Source organism: Rhinocladiella mackenziei, assembly GCF_000835555.1.
Source record: "Rhinocladiella mackenziei CBS 650.93 unplaced genomic scaffold supercont1.2, whole genome shotgun sequence".
Classification (NCBI taxonomy): Eukaryota; Fungi; Ascomycota; class Eurotiomycetes; order Chaetothyriales; family Herpotrichiellaceae; genus Rhinocladiella; species Rhinocladiella mackenziei.
Genome location: NW_013550603.1, coordinates 3,903,926 through 3,920,669, shown reverse-complemented (window position 1 = coordinate 3,920,669; position 16,744 = coordinate 3,903,926). Strand labels below are relative to the sequence as shown.

The following is a 16,744-nucleotide window of genomic DNA, read 5'->3' as shown; positions in this document are numbered from 1 at the left end:
CTACAATGTACCTTCTGGAATTCTTCTTTCGACCAGGTACATGACCCAAGGTACTGAATTCTGCTAAATAATGCGAAGCGTCGTACCACCCTTGTCCTCAAGTCTGACTCTGTTTCCCCTCCGAACAAATGGATTGGATTCCCTGCTTATGGTTGCCGTGCCTGGTTTCTGAAGAACTCCACTCGAACTACAAAAATATGATCGGGCTTCTCCGCGCGAAGATGCGCAACTGTTTGAATGTCCATTCTCAGGTGAGATGGTAAATTGAAGAAATCGGCCCGCAGACCGGTCTTGAGTACAACAACACGAGAAAAGACTCCCAACCCTTCACGCCTCCTTCCCCCTATTCTGGAAATCCATGAACCCTAGGGGGAAGATCTGGATCCCTGGTACGACGTTGCCGAAGGTGTGACGGAAAGCTTCGAGTTCGTGTTGTACCACTTCATCGCAAGGACCAAGCGTCAAACTTCCCACAGAAAGTGTGGGCACATTTCTCATCATCTCCGTGGAAATCCGATCTTGAAGGGTGCAAAACCCCCTCTTCTCCGTGCCCTGTCCGTTGTCCTATTCGTTGTGCTGCCCTCATCCCTCGAAATCAACCCCGTTGCCCAAGGACCGTAGTCTTTATCAATTTGAAAGTCCGATCCGACATGCTTTCCGGCCTCGACTTACCCGACTTGACTTTTTGAAATGACCCATCCAGATCAGTCCAGATCGACACCATCATACCCGTCGGGACCATCACATCCCTACCTCAGCCATGTCACGTCAAATAACACATCAGAATCTTAAATCTTGCATCTCAAAAAACATAGCCATTCCATTAAGTAGAGACACCGTCTCCGCCCAAAAATCACCAAATGCCATATCCAAACCACCAAGCAAAGATCCCCGGCCCAACCACACCGGCTAACGCGCCCGTCAACCCCAATTCCAACACCGCCCAGACCCAAATCGTGCCTATCCCGGGCGCATTCTTCATGACCGCATAGTACCCCTTATCATTCGTAAGTTGGATTAAATAACAACCGGCAATGTTCGCCGTGAGCACGTAAACGACCTGGCGCAGCGCAAGGACCCAGAGCCGTACAGCCTGAGGCAGCGAAATGGGCAATAAGACGCCATGGAACAGCGCGATCACGACCGTCAGCGTCGGAAAGGCTACGAAGGTTGTATGTGCGATGATGGGGGGGAAGTGGAGTTCCTGAGCGTATTGGTGGACGGTCAACACCTCGAGCGTGAAATGGACGGCTGAGAGAGTGGAGGCGAGCAGTAAAGTGTCGAGCCAGGGTGTTTCTGGTTCGGACCCATTTTCTGAATCAGGGTTCAGTAGTGATGATGAGGCGGAAGCCGGGTCGTTGATGATCTGGCCGTCCTCTCCAATTTTGAGCTGCACGATATTCTCGGGCTTTGAGATGGTTTTGTTTACTGATCTGTTGGGATTGAGTTGTGCTTGACGCTCCGCGGCGATTTCGAGCAATGTTTTGGCCTTAGTCTTGCGGGAGGGCGATGTCGTGTCGGGTCTGGCGAGGGGGATGTCGTCTGCGGTCTGGCTGGTGGGTTGATTCGATGAGGCTTTGGCGCGTCGTTGTTTGCGATTCATTGTCTTTGTTCTGTCTTTTCAATGGAACCGTGGCTGAGAAAACAAGAATTTGTAGGGAGTGTTGGGGATCAATTTCTGTTGTTGGCCACTCCACCGGCAGGGATCTTTTAGCTAGCGCGGGGAGCTTTTGTGGCTGTAGTATCAAGAGCTCATGCGCGATGTAATAATGGCTTTTTAACTTCTCGGGAAGTGTAATTGTGATCCGATCGGATGATGATTGAACACTTCTGGGAAGTCTTACGGTAGCTTCAGTGGAGGCATTCAATGTGATGTTTCTCACCGCCAAGAGCTAGCCAAATCCAGACAACCGCCTTGATCCTGCTGCTCAGCCTTGCTATTGTGTCACGTCACAATCCAAGGCTAGCAGTGATCTCCAAAAGGTGAATCTGGGACTTTCCAGCAGTACTACGCTGTTGATAGCAGAGGCGTTTGTTTCTTGTCAAAAGGTTGCTCGAAGGTTACTACGGCCAGACAGGCGAGGTTAGCTGCCGCTGCGAATGGGCTCTATACCCAAAATAGTGGACGCCGAGGTGACCCAGAGGCTACACGACATCAAAATTGAATGGTGTTCAAGAACGAGTCGAAGTTTTCCAATCCGTCTGAGTTCTTCAAACTGGTAAAGTCTTGGGCGTCCCGTGGGGAATAGGGTGGGAAACTGAAGGGAGAACTGATAGAAACTGGTGAATTCTGTACCGTGTACAGCATTTGTCTCATTTTCCTTGCAAGATTGCTTGATGTCGGGAACTTGGGTAGAGCGACATTATCCAAACTAGTATGGTATCTCTCGTTGTGTTTTCGAAGAGCTTGTCTCGAACTAAAGCCACGGATTGCAAAGTCACATGTAGGATCGGAGCATCGAAATTTTTCTTCGTGATACATCTCGTGTCTGCTTCGCTGTGCGGAAGTCCGAAATCCAGTTGATGCCCAAACACATCCAGTCCAGCAGCAGAAATAGGGTGCAGAGGCGTGGCGACTCCTAAACTTTTCCAAGTCGGTTTCGCTGACACCCATTTCGTGGTTGGACACTGGCGGTTTATCAGACATCAAAGCCTCAAAGGCATGTTGGAACGTGGAAAACGCGCTGCTGATAGACATCGGATCCTTCGGAGGCCCAATTTTCGAGGGGCCGTTTCTCGAATTGAATGACTCTCTCTTCGCCACAGCGACTCTTTTGAATGCCAGATATCGAAGGATAGGCTCAGGTAAGTCTCCGAGACTTGAGCACGGTGCTCTCGTATCATTTCTTCCCGGCGGAATGCTATTGCTGCAACGCTCTTCAGTTCCCTGTTTTGGCTCCGGCTGATGGAAGGTTCCGAGTAAGGCAACGAGTAGATAGTTAATTTCTTGCCTAGCATCATGGTCATCCTCTGAATAGTTGATCGAGGTTTCCTTGAACGAGTCCATCAGGTGCAATGTCCAGTATTGATTCACGTATGGGAAAATATCATGGAATCCTTTCGCAACCTGACCCGGCGACTTGGGAGTCGGTGGCAATATTGTGAATGGGTGGTAAGTCATTAAATATCGGATGCAAGCTTGTGTGATCTGGATATGCATCCGCTGGCGATGTAGATAGGGCCCGCTCTGTTCATGTAGGAGAAATCTGTCCAAGATGTCAGCAGTAACCTCTAGAGATCCAATGTCAGTCACATACTCTCTCACAGAGAAGTGCACAAGTGAAATGGTTTGGTCATTGTGCTCTTCTATAAGGGGCTTGCAAATGTCTAGGACAATCTTCTGAAGTTTGGTGTAGTCATTGAGGGATGAATGCTTATTGTGGAACACAATCGCATCACAGACTTCCCACCATTTCAGAGGACGGTAGGATAGAGCCAACCAACTGAGAATATGTTTGACTTGCCATTTTTGAAAGTCATGACAAGTCTGAAGGCGTGGAGGCATACCTATGTCGAAACGTTAGAATCAGCGTTGGGGCGACTATGGGGGATACAGACACTTCTGGGAGTTCCATAGGAAGCTCTTCGAGCGTTTTTTGCAAGTCATCGATGCGGTGCTGTTCGAGTAGCACGTCTAGAATCAGTTTGACCCATAGAAACATTCCTATTGCATGTCAGCTAGATCGCTGTAGCTCCAATCGACTCACCATCTGCTTTTTGAACTACGCGTGATTCCACCTCTTCTACCAATCTGGCGGGAAATCTCTCCGTGAGAGGAGAAAGGCCTTCCTTGGCGAAGGTGGCAATATCTTTTGACACAGAAAATTTCTCATCAGTCAAGACGACTTGAGGCACCTTTCTGAGCTTTGATAAAGTGCTCCTGGTTTCTCGTGAACAAATGAGAATCTTGCTTGTCACTTGGTCTCGACCATCGCTATTGTTTGAAGGTCCAAAAGTGCCTAAATCAGACGGCATTTGTCGTTGGCGCTCTTCATCGCATTCATCGAGTCCATCAACGATCAGAAAAGTAGGGGGTCGAAGCAACCAAGAGTTCTTTAAGTAGAACCCTGGACTTTGCCGTCGAAGGAGTGACTCCAGTCTTCACATAATGATCATAAACGAAAGGAAGTAAGCTTCGATCTTTCCTGATGAGTTGAGCGATGAAGGATCGAAACGTCAAGCTGCAAACGCTAGTTTCAGATGTGGCAAAACCATAGGAACAGAGACAGTATAGAATAGTCCCCTGAGGCGGCATTGGGACATTTTCGGTGAGAAATGTTGCCAGAGTGGTCTTTCCTAAATGATCAAAGACGTCAGCCGGGATCTAAGTCTGCGAAAATTGCTCCTACCCGAACCTGGTTTCCCTCGAAGCCAGAGGATAGATCGACCATCTTCGGGATCAAGCCAGAAGCGAATTTTAGCATTTTGCAAGATCCACTCGCAAGTCCCCGCTTTTCGAGCCCTGGATCTATTTTCAAACAAGTCTTCTTGTTCGCGGTCCTGTCCTTTCAGATCGAGCCAAGCAAGGGTATCGCGCAATTGCCAATCTTTGTCGGTCTTTTTCAGATCGATCAATTTCTTCAAGTACCTTCTGCCGAAATGCCTTTGCCTCCAAAATGGCAAAGACATGAGCTTCTCTGTCAACAAGATCACGGCCTCTCGCCAATTTTTGCAGAATCGTATTGAAGCGACCGGAAAAAGCTCCGCCAGGAGGCATCGAATAACAACTTCCAACCTAGTAAAACGCGTTAAGCGAGGCAAGGGAATTTGAAGGCGGATGAGCCCACCTCCACGCCGTAGATAGCTATAAGCGTGAGAATGAAATTCAAGAACATCGCTGTAGATACCTGCAAGGACGGTTTGAAAGTCCTCCTGATCCTGGAACGCAATACTCAGACGGTCAAATCGCGGCAGATGTTGTGCGATCTCATGATAGGCTTCGAGGAGTCGTTCAAAGGCAGTAGTGTACTCGTCGGCAATCTAAGCGAGGTAAGCGGATTGTGGGTCAACAGGTATCTTAGAGATCCTACCTGGAGGAGAAGTTTGATCGGTGCCTGGCTAGACGTGTTAGTGAGGTACATTAGTTATAGGAGATGGGGAAGCGAAATGCATCCAGATGAAACATCCCTGGCACAACGTCTCGACTGCTCCTCCCAGCTTTTCTAGACACTCGAACAGCGGCTCAATACGTTTCATATTCCGCAGGCATCGTCTCTGCGCTTGATCACGCTCAATGATCCGTGTTGCCTCTCTTACATCTGCAAGTGTCGTCGACTTGAAAAGGCGTGCGTCGTTGGTACGCACGTGGAACTCAAATTTGGTGAAGGCTTCCTTGATGATAGGATGAGGTTGGTTATGTCTTGTTTCCATATTTGCAATTTCTCGGAACATCACATTCAATAGAGCTGGGAGAAACCTTTGTTGATCGTCAAATTTGCCAAAGAGGCCATATCTCGTAGATGAGAGAGAGATGCGGTGTGATAACATGATCTGCCCGTCCGACAAGGTTTGAGGATGGTGAGGCGCACGCGTTGGGCAGACTCGACTGCGCCGTGCAGGGCGCGGCTGACCATCAGGCTGAATCTCATTTCAGGGTCAAACCCGGATTTTGTATTGGTCTTGATACAGATGAAAGCTCCAGAGCCATCCTGCCCACAGTCAACTTTGAATTCCTGGCAACCCCCAGAATCTGTGGCAGTCGAGCGACCAGAGACTCGATATGATCCCGCACAGTGTGGGAGGCTCACATGTTTCCAGCATTGGCAGGCTGTTTCTAGAAATCATCATTTGGGATCGCAAGTCTGACACCGTTCTACAGATACCCAGTTCCGTGAATGCACTTCCCTGAACGATCCTGGTGACCATCATGGATTCAGAGGTCAATGGAGCAAGAGGAGGAAGCTGGACAACGGGAACTTCACGCTATCTTCTTCGACACCGTACACATCTAGTTTTGGAGCACAATACGATGCGTCCATTACTGAATACCAGCAATATGAAGCAGATTGCAATCCGATGTCTCATCCTGTTTCACAATCCGATTCTCTCGGCCTGATCAACTAGGACCTGCAGTGTATACCAGCATCCATAATCGACAGGATGTGTGTGCCTTCGACATGAGTCTAGGGACGGCAACAAGCATGATGATAAATACGGCCATCCCAACGACACACTCCAGGACCTCTGGCGAAGTAGTTACTGACTTGATAGGCCCCCGGGCCAATCATTCCACCGACCTGGAAGATGGCCGTGACCCCGACCCGGACACTGTTTCATCAATATCGGCCATGATGATATGCTTCGGAATGCTCTGCGACATTGTTGTGGAAATCGTTGTCTCGATAGAGTCTTTGCCAGGAGAACAAGAGCTATCCTGGGATGGGGGTGTCTACCTGCAGCATCCAACTGAAAGATATTACATAGGTAAACTTTCTTCAACTATGGTTCGGATCCTGCAAGCATTAGCTTCAGAAGCCACTCCGGAGTTTCAATTCCTTCTCTCGTCTCGACAACTACCAGCTCGAAGCCAAAACGCTCGGCCAAACACATCATCAAGCATCAGAGCTGTTGCGACAGATCGTTCGTTATCAATCATCGTCTATGGCCCACGAGAGATGGCAACCTCCGTGGAAGATTGGTTAGGCAGTATCAAGATGTATCTTCAAGTTCCAAGAGGGTGTAATCGAGATGTCCCCTATAGAAATCCACAATGTCTCGCCTCGAATCAGGATTTCACGATTTACACCTCCCAGCTATCATCTGACTTTTCTCAACACCAGACTGAGAACCAAGACCGGTACACCGATCCTTTTTTGGACCTCTACAACGATTCGGTACTCGAAGAAGCATGCCAACCTTACACCGTCGCGTCGAAACTTCATTCTCACCAGAGACAAGCGCTAACTTTCTTGATCCAGCGAGAAAAGGGCTGGGATTATACTGGCACCAAAAGTGACTTTTGGAAGTCGCACATCGACTCGTTCGGTATGACCAGATACAAGAATGTCATATCTGGCCATACCCAAACGTCCCCTCCCAAAGATTTCTGGGGGGGGTATTATTGCGGATGAAATGGGTCTCGGAAAGACATGCACCATGCTCTCGTTGATAGCCGCAAATCCTTGCCTGTGTGCAGATTCTTCTGATTACGATTCTCAACGCGTCGTCCCTGAGTCCGTGAAAGGCACGTTGATCGTTGTACCCTCCCCCCTGTTGTTTGTTTGGGAGAAGCAAATACTAGAACATTTTCGGCCAGGACATGTCAGTTACCTTGTATTTTATGGCCGCGAGCGATGCCAGAATACCAATCGAAAGGACTATGACATAGTCATGACAACATACAATACAGTGGCTTTGGAATGGAAAAGTAACAAGGGCACACAACCTCCAACCAGCCCGAGTCTTCTTTTCGATACATTCTGGCACAGAATAATTCTCGATGAAGCGCATGTAATTCGAACAAGAGAAACGGCCTCTGCGAGATCTGTTTGTGCGCTTCAAGCAGATCGTCGCTGGTGCATAACCGGAATGCCCATACAGAATCGTTTGGCTGATGTCTTCAGTCTTTTTCCGTTTTCTTGGGGTATATCCTTACAATGAATGGAAAACCTTTGACGAACAAATTTTACGTCCATGGAAGACGAAAATGGACGAGAGCGCCTTAAAAAGACTTCAATCTATCATGAAGGCAATAACTATCCGTCGCCCGAGAAGTGTCATTACCCTGCCTGATCGAAGAGAACATACGGAAATGATACACTTTACGACTGAGGAGAGGACTATCTATGAAAAAGCCCGAAGCGGTGTCATTGAAGTCCTCAATAATGCAATGTCCATCGACCAGTCGGGCTCTGTTTACTTGAATGCTTTCCAACGAATCAATGATTTGAGATACATGTGCAACCATGGTATCAGTCCGCGACGCCACAAAGATAACGCAGGCGCCGTGAACATGCTTGGTCCTGCAATTACCGACGTCCTTGATGGTGGTCTAGCTGCATGGGACACGGGCACAGAAGTGCTCTGTGTAAATTGTGGTGCGGACCTTGTAGAAGAAGAAGCCAATGATCAGAATCTTATGGCCTCGGGTTATGTACCCAGCTCTCTTCCTTCTTCGGTGTGCAGAAACTGTCTGCAGCATGGCAGACAGCAAGCTCCTTTAACACCATCACCATCCTGTCTTTCCTCGGGTTATTCGACACCCAGGAGCCCAACTATATTGCAACAGCCATCGAGCAAAATAAAGGCGCTTCTGGCTCAGATTCACCAGCTTCCTTCTCATGACAAATGCGTTGTTTTCTCCTATTGGACCTCGAGCCTCGATGCAGTACAGGAAGTCCTAGTACGAAGCGGCATTGGATTCACTCGCTATGATGGCAAGCTGGGCCGATCGAAGCGGAGTCAACTGTTGAAGGATTTTGCCGAAGATACCTCCTTACGTGTATTTTTGGTATCTATCTCGTGTGGTGGACAGGGTCTGGACCTCACTTCGGCAAATCATGCTTTTCTATTGGAACCGCAATGGAACCCGATGTTAGAAGAGCAGGCTATGGCCAGAGTACACAGACTTGGCCAGAAGAAAGCGGTGCACCTAGTTCGTTTTGTGGTGGAAAATACATGTCTCCGTTGAAGGAAGGAAATGATGGACAAAAGCAGTTGTATTATCTACGTGAGCTGGTGGCAGAGAGGAAATGCTCCATTCCTTAGGCCAGCTTGATGATACATTTCTCGGCCACCTAGAGCCCAACGACTGATGAGTTCAAGCTCAGAATTCTCCTCCCCAGCCTCCTCAAACCACTGGTGTAACGGAATTTTCGTCTTACACATATACGATACCTCCCGTAATTTACGAATGATCGACTTCGTAGACAAAGCGTGAGGCTCAGACGAGTTTGTCCGCAGCTATTTGCCATATACATCGGTCTGAATGACGACCCTTTGGGGGAATGCCACCCTTGCCACTCTGGGGTAGCTAGATTACCCATCCTGACGGCCTCGATTAATTTGAACTGTTTAGCAATTGTATTCGCTTCCTCAGCCTTATACTTGCATAAGACTATCTATCCTGGGCACATAGAAGCCACATGCAGGGTCTAGCCTGGGTGGTATTGGAGCCCCACGTCCCGAGCCCTGGGCGGTTGTAGGAGCCGTCACTCGGAATCGGAGTCCCACCCCTGTCAACCTCGGAGTCATCCCGAGTGCCCCAAGGCTTCCGATTTCGTCCAGCATGATGAGACCCCAGCCCGGCATGGGGCTTGAATGGAGTCCAACGGGGCCAGAGGTCCGTAGCATCCGGCGGCGTGGGACTTGATCGGCGTCCCTGCGAAGCGGTTCTATTCGCAGATTCGCAGATCTCATTGAAGCATGCATCGCATATCCGGCCACGAGGCCCGCAAGTCCAATACTGAATCAAGCCGACTAGACCATTGGTCTAGTGCCCCGTGGGGAAGGGAGAACGTGGGGTATGTAAGGCTTTTTGGAGCCGAGCTGACGACGCAGTCCAGTGGAGAGCACGCACGGAGAACAGTTTTCGTTCTTGAACACATGCTCAAATCAGACCCTTCTACATCCGCGTTAATTTTTTCGAAGGGACAGCAATAATTGCCTTGGAAAGAGGCGTTAACCCCAAACTTTGGCATTGATATCGATGCGTATGAAGCTATTATAGCATACGGCAGCCCCTGTCTCTTCGCTCCAGGCTCTTTCTTTGCAAACCTCGTTGCTTCTTCCGACAATGTCAAAGCCTGAAGTAACTGCCACTATCGCCATGGCCGATGAAACAAACCATCCACGGCCAGTGCCCGCCAGAGGCAAATTCTTCCATCACTATCGTGCCTTGATCTACTGTGGCCTCGCTTGCCTTGGCGGCTTTCAACTTGGTATGGAGCTACCTGTACTTCTTCGTGGGTACGCTGTCTGACAAGTCAACCAAGGTGTCGATCTTGGGTCCATTGCTGGCTTCCAGGCAATGCCTGGATTCCTCATGATTTTCGGCTTCCCTTCTGATTCTTCAGCTCTAGGCTGGGGTATCGATCCAACCGTGCAACAGCTCATCAGCTCATTGATGTCAGTTGGGCCGTTTATTGCCTGCCTCGCTGTCGGGTCCATGGGCAGATATCTAAGCCGCAAATGGGTCATGTTCATCGGGTGCTGCCTCAATCACCTCGGTGTCATTCTTATGATTGTCGCGAGAGATTTGGCCACCCTCTATGCGGGACGAGTTGTCATTGGTCTCTCTGTGGGATTCCTCGACGTATTGCCACAGTTATACATCCACGAGTGCGCTCCTGCGACGCAACGAGGATCTCTCCTGGGAGCCTTCAACGTGTTTGTTAGCGTAGGCCTCCTCATCGGGTCTATTGTGGACAACTATACTTCAACCATCATGAGCACGCAAGCTTATGTGATTCCCCTCGGCATTTTCTTCATCGCTCCAGGAGTTCTCCAGATCGCTCTTTTTTTCATGCCCGAAACTCCGAGATGGCTCATTGAGCACCACAGGCCGGGGCACGCGAAAAAGGCCTTAGCCAGGCTCCGCAACAAGGACACTAGTCCGCAGCTGCTTGCAGCAGAACTACAAGAGATAAAAGAGGCATTTGAGGCGGAGAAAGCCCTAACCAAGAACATCGCATTCTTCGACTGCTTCCGCAAAACGAACCTTCGGCGCACGCTGCTCTCACTAGCATTGCTTACCTGCCTTGGGGGCTCAGGGGCCTTGTTATTCCTCACCTTTGGAACTTACTTCTTCGCCATTGCCGGCCAAACAAACGCTTTCGCAGAGAGCGTCGGTATGACTGCTGCTGGACTGGCCGCCACGGCTTTTTCCATGTGGTTAATCACTAGAATTGGGCGACGAACAATTTTACTCATCGGTTTTGCTGCTCAAGCAGTATGCATGCTTATTGTGGCCCTGGTATACCAATACAAGTCGACAACTGCAACCGGTGGCAAGGTGCTCGTTGCTTTCACCATCATCTATCTCTTTTTCCACAACATGTGCGTTGCTCCTTATCTGTATCTCTCTGCGGGTGAGATCCCCACACAACGTCTGCGCGGCTACACTCTGGGTATGGCCATCGGTGTCGGATTCGTTTGGAATTGGGTGTCCAGTTACACGGCGCCATACTTTCTCAATCCGTCAGAGCTAAACTGGGTGAGTAAATTCGAATTTGGGCGACATCTAGCAGAAGCTAACATTCGTAAAGGGTGGTCGATATCTGGTTTGGTTCTAATTTTGTCATCTTCTTCTTCATCTTCTTCTTGGTTCCGGAAACCAAGGATCGTACTCTCGAAGAAATCGACGAAATGTTTGAGGAGAAGCTCTCTGCACGCAAATTCAAGAACTACAAATGCAAACGAGCCGAGAATGCCCGCGCCGTTGGCATGCATATCATTGAGGACAAGCAGAATGAGAACCATAACCATGTGGAATCAATCTAAGAGCAGTCGATTGACTGGCCCAAGTCAGTGGACAGGCAAAAGTGATACCGAGACATTGGAGATGGAATGAACTGAATTGACTGGTCTATTGATATGGACTTGATCGCTTTGAGAGCGATCAAAAGGATGAGAATGCAAGTAGGCAAGATAATAGCCTGCTCTCCTGGTCTGCCCGTGTAGATGCGCAGTAGGCTGAAGGCAATCTGTACTTTTAGCGACAACTTGTGTGTGTAGTGCGTGTCAGCCAGAATTAACTGTATTCAACATTTTCCCTGTGCTGATGATCACCCAAAAAACGGGACACCAAGCCTTGGTCGAGTCCATGTCAGCCATTTTCGCTTCTCTCCCTGCTGGGGAAGCTATTTTGACGGCCTGATTCCTCCAAGTATTGTACTTGCTCATGACAGTCGCCGTGTTTAGTCGAATCTAGGTTTCCTCCGACTCACATTTCCCCAATCCTTGCCAATGGGTGTTGTGTGACGCGTGCCGGGGAGGGAGTCCGGAGTCGACCGTCTCCACAATTTGGAGGAGGCTTGACCATGGTTAGGTCGGGCTCCACCGTTTTATGCACTCATACCCCGTTCAATTAATGGACGAACTGGTGGGAGGCAGGTTTGATGGCAATACACAGGCAAGGTCATTCTGAGCTGTTCGGTTCCACCGACGAAGCTCCCACCCCACGATCTCCCACACTAATAGATTCCAACGGACCGAATCTATCTCATGGGCCTACGCCCCTAGCTCGACTTTTGGAGGATTTGTCGTGCGAGTTCGAGTTTTCAGAGAATGTACCTTTGAGTTTGCTTTCTCGAAGACATAGAAAGTCATCGTACAACACGATCACATCCGACATTCACTTCGACAAACCTTTCTCAACATGAAATATGCCGGAAAAGGAAGCGGGCCGGATGGCATCGCTTACCCTGGCTCCAGCGGCATCAATGTTATTGTCATTGGCTTGGGTTACGCTGGAGTAACTGCAGCAATAGAGTGCCATCGGAAAGGCCACAAAGTTGCGATATACGAGCAGACTCATGGTGTATCAACATTAGGTGAGCACGCCATATATGTTCCCAAGACCGCTCTTAACACACATTGTCTACGATAGGTGATATGATCGGGCTCTCCCCCAATTCTGCAAAAATCATTGCGAAATGGGATAATGGCAAGATTCATGAGCAAATAATACCACATGCTGGTCAATACATCGAGAACAATATCTACAGACACGATACTGGCGAGGTGTTATATCGCCAGCCCATGGCCGGGTACTCGAGTTTCCAAGGGTATCTGGCTCCACGACCACTACTCATGAAATTATTCGTGGATCACTGCCGGAAGCTTGGGATTCCCGTCTTCTTTGGGCAACGGGTGACCGAAGTCTTCGAGGACGAAAATGAAGCAGGGATAATTCTTCAAGGAACGAAGACGAGGATAAAGGCAGACTGTGTGCTTGCTTGCGACGGCGTCCATTCGAAGGCTCGGGGTATTATCACTGGTTGGCAGGACCGCCCTTATCCCACAGGTTACGCCACTTATCGGGCATGGTATAGTGCCGAGCTGATACGTGACAATCCTAAGCTCCAGTTCCGCTTCGAGGGAGACCATTAGAGTTTCGAGAAAGCTCAAGTAAATAGCATCACTTCCGTCGCTGGACACTTGACTTGATCTTTTTAATACTCTCTTCATCTGGCATCTCAACTGCACAGAGTCCAGATGGATCCCCACAGTGAATTCATCACACATCCTTCTGGGGAGATCACTCACTATATCGCAGACTGCCATTCTGATCCCTGGAAACCGCGAGAAACAATCCTCTTGCAGGGCGGATTTGCCCGCCATGCTGCCTTTTTCTACCAATGGGTCCCGGCTTTGTCTCGTCACTACAGAGTTATCCGCCGCGATCTACGCGGCCACGGCCTGTCCAGTGCGCCATCGATCTTGCAGAAGCCAGAAGCCTATACCCTAGAGACGATCCTGTCCGACATTCTCGACACGCTTGACCAACTGGGAATCCAAAAGGTCCTTTTCTTCGGCGAAAGCACGTCCGGGATCCTCGGTGAGATCTTCGCCTCTCGATACCCTGAGCGCGTACTCAGTTTGGCAGTCTGCTCGAGTCCGACACACCTACCCAAAGCAACACAGGAATTTCTCGCCGTCGGCCAACAAGCCTGGCCCGAAGCATGCCGAGCACTCAATTCCAGAGGGTGGGCGCAAGCTCTCTCTGGACGTCCAGGCACCATGGCTTCCACCGAACCGGCGTACCGAAAATGGTGGCTTGACCAGATTTCCGTCAGTAGCGGCGAAGGGTTGGCTAGTTATGCCGAATTCCTGTGTACCATCGACTCAAGGCCTGTTTTGGGGAAAATCACAGTTCCCATGTTAATTTTGGCACCGACAAGGAGCGCTGCGACGAGCATTGCTGCCCAAAGAGAGATTCAACAACAGGTTGGGAATGGGTGCAAGTTAGTTGAGATTGCCGGGGCGGGACATGAGATATACAGCGAAGAAGCAGAGAAGTGTATCGCTGCGTACTTGGAGTTTATAGAGGGAATTGAGAGGTAGGACACTGACATGACATGGCATGGCGAAGACATTCTCAGTCTACTAGCTTGATGAGGTGCGTATAAGGCTCCTCGCAGAACCACGGTAGCAATGTACTATAGTGGAGCCGAGCAACAGAGAAACTATAAACAGTAATGAAGATTTTGAGCCGATCGCATCGCTATCACACTACTCGGAATTAACTCTATCTAGAATCTATGACCCGTATATTCTCGAAAACCTCTAGGTCTATTGACATCGAGACAACCGCTAGTGGTAGTTATGTGTAGAAGGAGCTGGAGGAGGATGTGTGGAGCCTGAGGCTAGCACATCGTCGATATGGGAGTAAGATGTTGCATCTATACGAATGAGGATTTTATCTGGGTCGCGGACTACCAGAACCGGAACATCGCGAAGTTCGTAAGGGTTGTTCAAGTACGTCAGCTTTCACCGTTAGGGGCGGTCCTTTATTGGCCATATTGTCTACTAGTAGTTGTGCTGGCACAATGTGGGAATGTGGGTGATGATTCATTCTGTACCCCATGTCTCACAGCTCATGTGGGTTCCCCTCTACAAAAGCCGTAATGGACTAAAGCGCGCATGCCAAAGTCGGACAGAGAGGGAGAGAGCGCAAGAGACGTAGAAAGGCTGACATGAATTAGTAGTTGGTCTATATTACACAAGAAGCTCGAGGCTACTTGTTTTGGCAAAACCCACCCTCATACAGCCCGCAAGGAATGATGCTGAGAAATATGAATTGCAGACCTCAAGTTTTTTTTTTTTTTTTTTTTGCATAGTATGCAGAAAGATCTTAATTTGGACATGATTGTCGAAAAGCATGTTAGTTTGTCTGGAAATGGACCACCAGGTTGGAATGTCCTCTCTCTGACCATGACCTGTAACCCAGAATGATCAGCTACATTTGAAGAGTAGGATCCAATGCGCCAAAGTTGAAGTTGCCGAAAGTGGCATCAGCGAACAGTTCTGCAGGATAGTCTGCCATCGTCTGATCCGCATCCAACAGGTGGATGTTCCGGGCTTGACCATCCACCACGTTCTGGATACTTGATTTTGGCCTCTGCTGGAACGTTAGAACGGGGTTTCGTGTGTGGGGAAAAGATGTTGTCTGAAATTGAGGATCCGTGGGAAGTTTGAGCCCATAAACCTTTTCTCCGTCCAAGAGTGCGCCCTGGGTCACGGCACACGACATCAGTGACTCAAAATATTGCCGACACTGAGTTAAAGCTGGGTTGATGTCGCCCAAAGAATGCAGGAGGCTCATGGCCTTCTCGAGAGTGATATTGATGCTGTTATCGTCTAGATTCTGGAGGATGTTCCTTCTTGCTCGAACGGCAAAGAGTGTGGCCAAAATCGTAAAAATAACTGGAGCAGGTCGAATTAGTTCATGATGTAGAATAGAGTGTGTCGGTTAGAGAATGCTTACCCTGGAGAAGAAGCCACCATGGATCCAAGGTATTCTGTTCGTAATATTCAGTGACCAAGCCAATCAATTCGCAGGAGCACTCAATACATTGCTGAATACTCGAGCTTAGAATGGACTGCGCGAATTTGTCGTTCCATCCCAGGATGTTGTTCCCCTTGTCAGGCCTGATCGCGGGAATCATGTTCATTCTATGAATCATGAGCCGGGTATGCAAATAACGAGTCTGCAGACTTCGCCGCTGTTTGCGAAGCTTTGGATCTGAATTGCTGAAATCAAAGCGCAGATGCTCAGGGAGCTCCCCAAGCCAGGCAACAAGCTTGCTTTCTTGTTCAAGAGCCATGGCCATCTGGATATAGAGGGCTTTTCGTGGATCGTCCTTTGAAAGATTATTATTCTTCTGTTTAGACAACACCCACGGGGCGTTTGTAGAATAGGAAGAGAGTGCCGTTTCCGAGATATGGATCAGTTGCATCAGACAATTGAAAAAGTGAAGTTGCGAAGGTTGACGTGTAGGATCTCGTGATTTGACGATGTATGTCGGTAGGATCTGGTCGTCGTCCGCGGCCGACGGTAGAACTGGGTGGCCAGTTTCGATGTTTAAAGCTGGAGGGCGACCATGCTTCAAGCTGATGAATCTGCCACGTTCAGCACCCTTATCATGACCACCACAGTCGCTTACGCAGTTCCTTCTCGATCATGCCGATGTTCCAGTCCGATGGGTCCAGATGCAAGTTCAGCGCTTGTGCCGTCCTCACAAGCAAGCCCGTATTTATCCACATCCGGTGGAACTGCATGCTGCTGTTGAGATGTAAAGTCACCAGAAGAGCCGCCTGTACCACTTCAAGTGACGCAAGTTCGTAGCAAACTAGGAGGATCAAATCAGTAGCTCGTTCGTGGAAATCTTGGGACAATTCGTAAGTTCGAGCCAAGTCAAGCTCAAGATAATCACAGCCATAGGCGAAGACGACATTGACCAGACTGCGGAAGGCTATGCCTGCTGATTTGCGCTTGTCGTATAATTCGTCCAACTCGTTGCGAAAAGTCGGCTCATGCACCAAAGGCAGAATCGGGGGCACATGATCTAAAAAGAGGTCAACTAAGCGATATGCAAGCGTGCGTGGTGGCAAGACGTAACTGTTGTCGTCCAAAGGGAAGTTTTCCCCTTTGATATCAGCGTCTGCATCCCGAACTGTGAACTCCTCGTTTGACATGTCTGCTGATGTTCGCGCCGCATCCGAAGGAGATGTGCCTGATGGCGCGACTCCGAAGTCGGCCAGAGCCGAGTGTATCGAGACCTCTCCTGAATTATTCGTTAGC

At 49.2% G+C, this 16,744-nt stretch overlaps 7 protein-coding genes across 7 annotated transcripts; 4 read left to right on the top strand and 3 right to left on the bottom strand.

Annotated features, from left to right (window-relative positions):
* Positions 1–853: 853 nt before the first annotated feature.
* Positions 854–1,603, bottom strand: Z518_03188 (uncharacterized protein; the record flags this gene model as incomplete). Its single annotated transcript, XM_013420214.1, has 1 exon — positions 854–1,603. One exon carries the CDS (start codon positions 1,601–1,603, stop codon positions 854–856), a length of 750 nt encoding a protein of 249 aa, XP_013275668.1.
* Positions 1,604–2,155: 552 nt separating this feature from the next.
* Positions 2,156–5,370, bottom strand: Z518_03187 (uncharacterized protein; the record flags this gene model as incomplete). The annotated part of the gene is made up of 5 exons (XM_013420213.1): positions 2,156–3,507; positions 3,708–3,959; positions 4,018–4,296; positions 4,350–4,980; positions 5,080–5,370. 5 exons carry the CDS (start codon positions 5,368–5,370, stop codon positions 2,156–2,158), a joined length of 2,805 nt encoding a protein of 934 aa, XP_013275667.1.
* A 770-nt stretch (positions 5,371–6,140) lies between these two features.
* Positions 6,141–8,629, top strand: Z518_03186 (uncharacterized protein; the record flags this gene model as incomplete). Its single annotated transcript, XM_013420212.1, has 2 exons — positions 6,141–6,984; positions 7,563–8,629. 2 exons carry the CDS (start codon positions 6,141–6,143, stop codon positions 8,627–8,629), a joined length of 1,911 nt encoding a protein of 636 aa, XP_013275666.1.
* Positions 8,630–9,766: 1,137 nt separating this feature from the next.
* On the top strand, positions 9,767–11,439 carry Z518_03185 (uncharacterized protein; the record flags this gene model as incomplete). The annotated part of the gene is made up of 3 exons (XM_013420211.1): positions 9,767–9,878; positions 9,933–11,136; positions 11,205–11,439. 3 exons carry the CDS (start codon positions 9,767–9,769, stop codon positions 11,437–11,439), a joined length of 1,551 nt encoding a protein of 516 aa, XP_013275665.1.
* Positions 11,440–12,316: 877 nt separating this feature from the next.
* Z518_03184 (uncharacterized protein) lies at positions 12,317–13,050 on the top strand (the record flags this gene model as incomplete). Its single annotated transcript, XM_013420210.1, has 2 exons — positions 12,317–12,491; positions 12,548–13,050. 2 exons carry the CDS (start codon positions 12,317–12,319, stop codon positions 13,048–13,050), a joined length of 678 nt encoding a protein of 225 aa, XP_013275664.1.
* Positions 13,051–13,155: 105 nt separating this feature from the next.
* Z518_03183 (uncharacterized protein) lies at positions 13,156–14,004 on the top strand (the record flags this gene model as incomplete). The annotated part of the gene is made up of 1 exon (XM_013420209.1): positions 13,156–14,004. One exon carries the CDS (start codon positions 13,156–13,158, stop codon positions 14,002–14,004), a length of 849 nt encoding a protein of 282 aa, XP_013275663.1.
* An 895-nt stretch (positions 14,005–14,899) lies between these two features.
* Positions 14,900–16,638, bottom strand: Z518_03182 (uncharacterized protein; the record flags this gene model as incomplete). The annotated part of the gene is made up of 3 exons (XM_013420208.1): positions 14,900–15,366; positions 15,428–16,030; positions 16,107–16,638. 3 exons carry the CDS (start codon positions 16,636–16,638, stop codon positions 14,900–14,902), a joined length of 1,602 nt encoding a protein of 533 aa, XP_013275662.1.
* Positions 16,639–16,744: the final 106 nt, after the last annotated feature.